At 46.2% G+C, this 8,875-nt stretch overlaps 1 protein-coding gene across 7 annotated transcripts in view; it reads right to left on the reverse strand.

The window, feature by feature from the left end:
- The window catches only part of SLC35D4 (solute carrier family 35 member D4), a 152,376-nt gene that overhangs the window by 8,612 nt on the left and 134,889 nt on the right, over positions 1–8,875 (reverse strand). For 5 of the 7 annotated variants that reach the window (XR_001887657.1, XM_017883987.1, XM_017883991.1 and 2 more), the window contains one exon: positions 5,101–5,165. The exons of the other annotated variants lie outside the window; for them this stretch is intronic. Coding sequence is in view for 4 of the 5 variants with exons in the window: in XM_017883987.1 (XP_017739476.1) it covers positions 5,101–5,165 (65 nt within the window). In the remaining variant the exon portion in view is untranslated. The remainder of the gene's footprint in view (positions 1–5,100; positions 5,166–8,875) is intronic. 7 annotated transcript variants of the gene reach the window in all.

Genomic DNA, 8,875 nt, shown 5'->3' on the forward strand with positions numbered 1-8,875 from the left:
TATATATAATATATAAAATACATATATTCTCTTTATAGAAAGAGGGAGAGAGAGAGATGCATGTATGCATATACGTATCTCAGGGCTTTCTTCTCTGGGCAACTGGATTTTGGGATGTCAACCTGCCTACCATTTGTGTCACCCCTCCCTAGAAGGACAGGTGCAGAGGAAGAGTGGGAAGACAGATGAGCTTCCCTGCTTCAGAACCCCAGTTCTGGTTGCAAATCACTGAGTCTCCACTGGCTGCCCCGTCTTCCCAGGTGAGAGGGGCCCAGAACTCTTCCATCCCCCAACTCTCAGCCCAGCTAAGCCTCTTCCTCTGCATAAGACCCAGTTCACACCAGCTCCAGGGCCACCCTTGCAAATACTCCTGGCCTCTCTCCCTCCTTCAGTCTTCTTATTCACTAGGCATTAACACAGTTACTATCTGATCCATCCCATGAATTACCTTTCTGATTTGCCCTTCCCTTGATAACCCCTTAAGTGTTGGATATCTTATATTTCTTATGGTTTCCACATACTTTGCATACAGCAATCACTCAATAAAAATGTTTAACTGATTGACATTATGGAGTTATAGCTGTAGTATAAGAAACCTATGACAATGAGATTTTTCCTCCCTAAAAATGTCTACTGGACATTCTCAGCTTGCAGGTCAGTCCCTGAACAGGAATCAGGACTGTCTTGTGCTGGGTGACACTCTGTTTCCTCTGCTGTCAAATCATCTACATACTTTTTATGGAGGATCACAGTGGTGGGACGAGGAACATGTAAGCCAGGTTCCCTTACAGCTCCCTCATGAGCTTCCGCCTGTACATTATCTGCACTGCTGTAAATCCTTGGTGTTTTTCAACTCAGTTCTAGCAGGTTATGGGGCACTGTACACACAGAGACCTGGGTTTGAAATCTGGTCCAACTGCCTAGTAGCTATAAAATCTTGGGAAAATAAGTATCTCTGGACCTCAGCTTCTTCATCTTTAAAATAGGGATAACTTGGAAGATTGTCGTAAAAGTAAATGAGATAATATTAATGTAACAAATGTCTGAGGCACAGCAGTTGCCCAATAAATGGTTAGTTATTATTATTAAAAAGAAGAGGAAGACACAGCAGGAGGAGGAAGAGGAAGGTGTAGGAACATTTTCTAATTTTTCTTTTCCTTCCATTTGTCTTCCTGGGGCAGGAAATGCCCCCACTGGCAGTCCTGAGAAAGGTTAGAAATTCCATTTTCTGAGTGCAGTGAGCAAAACCATTCATTTCTGTCCATCTAGGATGATTTAGATACGGACCTGCCCTCAGGCAGGGCAATGAGCATCTACAGACACTGCAGAGGCAGCGATTTTTGACTTTTATCCAAGAATGGTTCCTGGCACATATGAGGCACTTGATAAATGTCTGTTTATTGAAGGAACCCCTTCCAGCCCAAGGCCACACAAGATGCAAGTTCACCTCTTAGAATCCCCATCATGGTATTCCACAGGGCCACTGGTCCTGCCCCTCACATTTATCCCATATGAATCTCCCACTGATGTTCACAAATAACACTGTTGTTTCTGTGGCTATGTCAGCATCCAAGGCCATTTTATCCACAGAAGAATCCTGGGAGATGGGAGGCTGTCCTGGGCACACCTGGGTACCAGTGCTGACACCCACCAGGCAGCATGGTGGTCCTTGAGTTAAGCAAGTGACAACTCAGCAGGTCCAACGTGCAAACAAATGCAAAAAAAAAAAAAGAAGAAGAAGAAGGAAGGGGAAAGATCAGCTATTAGGACTACTCTGATTGCAGGCACGGGAAAAATACTTACTTTCTTCTTATTTTTTTTTTTTTGAGATGGAATTTCATTCTTGTTGTCCAGGTTGGAGTGCAATGGCACAATCTCGGCTCACTGCAACCTCCGTCTCCCAGGTTCAAGCGATTCTCCTGCTTCAGCCTCCCAAGTAGCTGGGATTACAGGCATGCGCCACCACACCTGCCTAATTTTGTATTTTTAGTAGAGACAGGGTTTCTCCATGTTGGTCAGGCTGGTCTCGAACTTCTGACCTCAGGTGATCTGCCCGCCTCGGCCTCCCAAAATGCTGGGATTACAGGCGTGAGCCACCACGCCCAGCCAAAAGACTTATTTTCTAGAGTCAGGCTTTATTTGAGCAAAGCTAAGCAATACTATGCTTTTTCTTTCCTGATAATACTGGTAAAGACATGTAAAAACCTATTCCAAAATTTGCCTGCACTTCAATTTTATAGTGCTATTCCGTGGGGAAAAAGTCTGCCAAGTAATATACAGGAACTAGAATGGAAATAAGCACGATCTTAAAGTGGTCCTAGGCTTGTTTTCCTTTTTAAAACAAAGGACAGAAGACCAGTGAGCAGCAACAACAAATGTGAATTTCTCTACATGATGTGCAGCATCCAGGATTGAGGCCAGGCTATCCCTGGTCACGGGGAAGGAAACAAAACCAGCCCAAGGAATAGACTATTTATGTGTGATGTGTGTGAGGGCTGCTCGGTGTGGTTTCATTTCAGAAACACTGTTGTGGCTGGGCCCCCAGATCTAACACCTCCTACAGTGAACAGAGTCCACCTCCGTTGGGTTACACATCCATGGCCAAATGTAGCACTGTTCTCACCCTTCAACCAAACCGTGGTGATGTCTGGCAAGAGGAGTTTGAGGGAGTGAAGGATGAGCGACTTTCGCTTTTTACTTGACATATTTCTGTATTGTTTTAAATGTCTTATAAATAGCATGCATTACTCTATTGCTTAAAAATGCATACATATATATTCCCCAAATTAAAGCATGTAATGAGCTGTTTTAACCGTTTAAACTCTCCATTACCTCCTCCCTCACCTTCACCTTCCCTGCAGACCACAACCCAAACCCTTGGTAACAATCACCTACTGGTTTGAATATTAGTAATCAGAATAGGTAGCATTCTTAACTCTCCAATGGGCAGGTCTTGTGCAGGAAGTTCAGGGGTGAAACCCACCTGATCGCTTCATTCTTGTCCTCATGTGGTCATAACCAACTGTCCCTTGAATGAGAGGCGCATGGTCCTAATAAGTTCAGGAGGCCTGTTTCCTGTCTCAGATGGAGAGCTCCGAGGCCTGAGTGGAGGGCGAGCCTGGGGCACTGGTCACAGCTGGGTCCTCTCTTACTTTCTCTGTGCATCCCTGTGTTACTCATGGCCCAAACCTCCCTTGTGAGTCACGGGCTCTGAGGGCTATGGGGCAGGGCAGTGTGGCCTTTTCCAGGAGGTGTGTCGTGAAGCTACCATCACAACGGCCACACCTACCTCCTGGGATTCTGAGTCCCCGCTGTGTCTCCCCACGGCCATGCGCCTGCCTCAGTCATCCTTCTGAAGAGCCTGCCTGTCCCGGTCTGCCCTGCTGAACACCACCCCACACCCAGCTGTCTCCTGCATACCCCCAGGGTCCTGCGCACTGCTTCTGGGAGGGAGGCAGACCCTAATGGGCAGAAAGGAATGAATCTGGTCACAACAGTCAGAACTGTCAGGGAGGAAATTAGCAAGGCGACAGGAAAAAGCCAGCAGGGCTTGCACAGGGTGTGGCCAGGGAAGCCTCTCCGAAGTCACCTTGATTTGAAGACCTGGGGGATGAGCAGTGGTGGCCAACTGAAAGCAGGGAGGAAGGTATCCGGGACGAAGTGACAGACCCAGAAGCCCTGAGGAGACACATGCCTGCCGTGGCCAAGGCATAGAAAGGCGCTCCCCTCCCCGGACCTCCAGGCTGATTTGGCAAATGACCTATTCCTGTATCTCCGCTCTGTGGTCCAACAGGCACCTCAGCCTTCATATATTCAAACCAATGCCCGATACACCTCCACCACCACCTTGCCAAACCTTGCTCTTCACACGACATTCTCGATCTCAGTGAAAGGCAACCTCATTCTTTCAATTGCTCGGACCCCAAACCTAGAAGTCATCCTAGACTCCTCTCTCTCAAATCCTAGTGCCTCAGGTATCCTACCACATCTCCCCACCTCCACTGCTGTCAGCCAGTTCTCAGCCATCACCATCTTGCACCTAGATCATGGCCAGAGCCCCTGGTCTTCTTGCTTCCTCCCCACCCCTTGGCACTGCTGTCCCCCAACATCCCCATGGCTCACTCCCTCACTTTCTTCTGGTCTCTGCTCAGATATCTTAGTGAGGCGTGCTGTCTTTATGCAAATGAGTAGTGCATTCTAAACAGGATCATTTGGAGCTTGTCTGAGAGAAAGTTAATGGAAAAATCAAAGAAATAGAAAGACACAGCACATGCTCTCTCTCTCTCTCTCTCTTTCTCTCTGTGTGTGTGTGTGTGTGTGTGTGTGTGCGTATACAGTTGCCCCTCAGTACCCACAGGGGATCTGTTCCAGGACTTCCATGGATTGTCAAGTCTCTTATATAAAATGGTGTTGTGTTTGCCTACAATCCATGGACATCCTCCTGTATACTTTAAATCATCTCTAGATTACTTATAATACCTAATACAATGTAAATGCTATGTAAATAGTTGTTATACTGTACTGTTTAGGAAATAATGACAAGAAAAAAAGTCTGTACATGTTCAGTACAGATGCAACCATTGCTTTCCTAAACTACATTGTTGACCCACAGTTGGTTGAATCTGAGGATCTGGAACCTGTTCATGCAAAGGGCTGACTGTGTGTGTGTGTGTGTGTGTAGAGTGGTTTACTAAACATTATTGTTATACATATTATATTATACATATTATGCATATACATACATATATATACACACACACACATAGTGGTTGACCAGCAGCGGCTCTTCTGGGGTGGATGAGTGAGGGCGATGTTCTGTTTCTTGCTCTGGATGCTGGTTATGGTATATAGAATGGTTGGTTTGTACAAATCCATCAGGTAGTATATTTATGATATATGCATTCTTCTGAATTTGCATTTACAGGTTAATAAAAGGTTTTTTTTTTTTTAAATAAACCTTCACTAATATGAGATTTACATTTGGATGGAGATAAACAGCCAACGCACACTCCCTTTCGGCAACATTTGAGAGCAAAATTTAGTATCCTGATGAAACTCAGTGACTAATTGGCACTTTATCTCTCTATGCAAAAGACTTACCACCCCGTGGCTGCACTGGTCAGGATCGCCTCGAACAGCAATACTGATAAGCCAGCTGTGATTATCTGTAGAAATAATTTCAACAAAAGGTCATTACACCAGCAGGGCTCTGGTAAACTCCAATGTCATTTTTTTCACAAGCTTAGTTCATTTGAGTTTGGATTCCTGCCATCAGGTACTTCTTTCCACTTCGCATGTCCTCTTCCCCCACACGCTTCCTAGTCAGCCCCCTGTACTTAGCGGCGCCTCTGAGCCAAGCATTTGGTGTAGAAAAGGCTAAGTCTTAGTCTGTTTTGGAGGTGAGAATGTTCAAAGAAGCATTTAACTTCCAAATTCTTCAAAAGGGAGGCGCACAGCCAAGGCCGCCCTCATCTCTCTCCAGGGAAGGGGTATATTAGGAAAACTCATTTCCATTTTGTCTCAGCAAAGCAGAAATCATCTTCAAGGTCAGATGTGCTCATTAACCTGTTCTCAGATCCTCCAGATAAAAACGTATCTGTCACCCAGCCTTTGTCCAATGCACCGTCTCTCTGTCCTCTCCTAATGCTCCCATCTTTCTGATCCATGACACACATTGTAAGAAACCAGGTGCATCCTGGGGAAAGGAGTGATTAAATCATTAATTAATTATTTGCAAATATCTAGAAGCCAGAGGAGAGGGAAGAGGTTACCTCCACATCTCTCAAGGCTGGAAATTCCAGAAAAGTATCTCAGGAATGGCAGCCACAGGACTCAGACCTCAGAAGTGCCTCGAACCCCTCAGCACCAAGAGTGTGTATGAACCAGTGGCCCAGCTCTGTCCACACTTGGAATGTCTACTTAAGGAAGGATGTTTCTGGCTTCCAGTCTTCTGCATCCTGCAGGTCAAAACAGCTTCCATGGGGAAGGTAAGCTTAAGAATCTGCTTTCTTGCAGTGAGAGGTGGGATGTAGGCCTCGCTGGGAGAGGTTCAGTTGAGCTGCAGGTCCTCAGAAATGTCAGCTACCATCTCCCTCAGGGGGATTTCATGTGCTGTCTTGGAGCCCTCTTTGGGTTTCCAAGCTGGGAGCAAGGCAGCAGACGAACCTCATGGTCACTCGTTTACCATCTCAGAAAGAAGTCTGGAACTACAAATCCAGAACCCTCATATAGGATATAAACGTGGTGAGATTTTGGAACTTTTCCTTTTTTTTTTTTTTTGAGACGGAGTCTCACTCTGTCGCCCAGGCTGGAGTGCAGTGGCCAGATCTCAGCTCACTGCAAGCTCTGCCTCCCGGGTTTACGCCATTCTCCTGCCTCAGCCTCCCGAGTAGCTGGGACTACAGGCGCCCGCCACCTCGCCCGGCTAGTTTTTTGTATTTTTTTTTAGTAGAGACGGGGTTTCACAGTGTTAGCCAGGATGGTCTCGATCTCCTGACCTCGTGATCCGCCCGTCTCGGCCTCCCAAAGTGCTGGGATTACAGGCGTGAGCCCCTGCGCCCGGCCGGAACTTTTTGTAGTTAAGTCATTTGGTATCACTTTCTGCTTTGCTTTACTGATTTGTAGCAAAAACCTTGACTATAAAAAAAGACCTGGGTATTGTCTTGAGCGGCAATAAAGAAGTAGAAGTCTAGCCAGAGAGACAATTCCAAGAATACAAACAATAGGGAAAGAGATTTCTCTAAGCGGAGACTAATGGTGGCTTTTTCTTTTTTTTTTTTTGAGACGGAGTCTGGCTCTGCCGCCCAGGCTGGAGTGCGGTGGCCGGATCTCAGCTCACTGCAAGCTCCGCCTCCCAGGTTCACGCCATTCTCCTGCCTCCGCCTCCCAAGTAGCTGGGACTACAGGCGCCCGCCTCCTCGCCCGGCTAGTTTTTTGTATTCTTTAGTAGAGACGGGGTTTCACCGTATTAGCCAGGATGGTCTCGATCTCCTGATCTCGTGATCCGCCCGTCTCGGCCTCCCAAAGTGCTGGGATTACAGGCTTGAGCCACCGCGCCTGGCCTGGTGGCTTTTTCTTAAAGATCATATTGAATGACAACTTTTGAGTTGATGTGCATGATGAATGGATGAATGTCCCTCTTTTCTTTTCCTTTTTTTTTTTAGACTGGAGTGCAGTGGCGCGATCTCAGCTCACTGTAGCCTCGACCTCTCAGGACTCAAGCACTCCTCCCAGCACAGCCTCCTGAGTAGCTGGGACTACAGGCATACACTGCCACACCCAGCTAATTTTTAATATTTTTTTGTAGAGACGTCTCACTTTGTTGCCCAGGCTGGTCTTGAACTCCTGGGCTCAAGCAATCCCACCCGCCTTGGCCTCCCAAAGTGCTGGATTACAGGCGTGAGCCACCGCGCCTGGCCCTTCTTTTTTCTTTTCTTTTCTTTTTTTAACATTTAATTTAGGACTTCTGCATCTATGGTCATAAATGAAGTGGGCTAAAATGTTATTACCTCTCAATGCAATTGTCTGGTCTTGGAAACAATGTTGTACTAACCACATAAGTGAGTTCATCAGCTTCTCTGCTTATCCTGCAACAGTTATAGATGATCTTGACTCTGAAAGTTAGCCCTGACTTGAAGGCCCCTGGACCTAGATCTCCTAGCTAGGGTGATCTTTAATGGCTATTCACCTAATCAAGTCTTCTCTTTCTCATTGTTGCATATTTTCCATTTTCACTTTTCCCAAAAATGCATTTCATCCAGGTCTCCCGATTCATTAACATTTAGCTGTTTGGAGAAATACTTTACATTGGTTGTGCCTGTTTGATTACCTTCCTTTTTATTCTTTTTTGTTGTTCTTGTTATGTTTCTCTTCATTCCCGCCACCCCCTTCATTAGTCTTGACTAAAGTTAACTGTGTTGTTAGTCATTCTTTCCTTTTGCAACTTCTTAGACATGGCCTGGGACGGTGCCAATGGAGATGTATTTCTTGGACTTGCTGAGAAAGGCTCCGTCCCACTGGTGGATGTTGGCTGTGCTGGCAGCTCAGCATAATGGAACACTTCGCTTGATTTACAAGTTGGGACCCAACTTGTCTTTTCTATGTCCTCACCATTGTCTTTATCGTCCTTGCCTGTTTTTACCAGCTGTTCAAGGCTTTCTTTGATTGGCTTCTTCTCTCCTTGTTCTCTGATTGCCTATCTCAGATGACATTCAGTCCAGCTGGTAAAAAAGGACAACTGCCCTGTGGCCCAACACACCCACAGCCTGGGCTTTGTGCCTCTGCTCCTCTGTGAGCCTCTTGAGCTTAGGAGGAATCCTGTCTGCTGTGAGATAGACAGCTGTTCTGCTCATTCCTCTGAACTGCACCTTTTGCCAAAAAAAACACACCTTAAACATTTTAAACCAGCCCTTACTTGAAAAGAAGGTTGGTTTAGCAGCCACGCCAGTGCCTTCGCCATCTGCCGCTTCCTGGAAATGTTTGTATATAGTCTCCTGCCTTCTCCTGAGCCACCTTTTCAAAATTCTCAAGTTTTCAAAATCACTCAAGGAGCAGTGTGCTGCTGCCTGAGACCCTTTATCTTATTTCTGTAGCGAATGTAGACTGAAGTTGTTTGCACCGTGGGACAACTGTGGCGTCAGACGGGCCCATTTTTAATCTATTTGGTACAAACTTCTTGCTTTCTTTTACTTCCATCACAAGCCCAATGGTCAGCTCTCTTTTTGGAGGCATTCTCTCTCTCTCTCATTCTCTCTGCCCTCTCTCTCTCTCATACACACACACACTCTCTCTCCCATACACACACACACACGTGTACACACACACACACTCTCTCCCATACACACACATACACACGTGTACACACACACACACACTC

Source organism: Rhinopithecus bieti, unplaced genomic scaffold, assembly GCF_001698545.2.
Source record: "Rhinopithecus bieti isolate Rb0 unplaced genomic scaffold, ASM169854v2 scaffold_13577, whole genome shotgun sequence".
In the NCBI taxonomy this organism is placed as follows: Eukaryota; Metazoa; Chordata; class Mammalia; order Primates; family Cercopithecidae; genus Rhinopithecus; species Rhinopithecus bieti.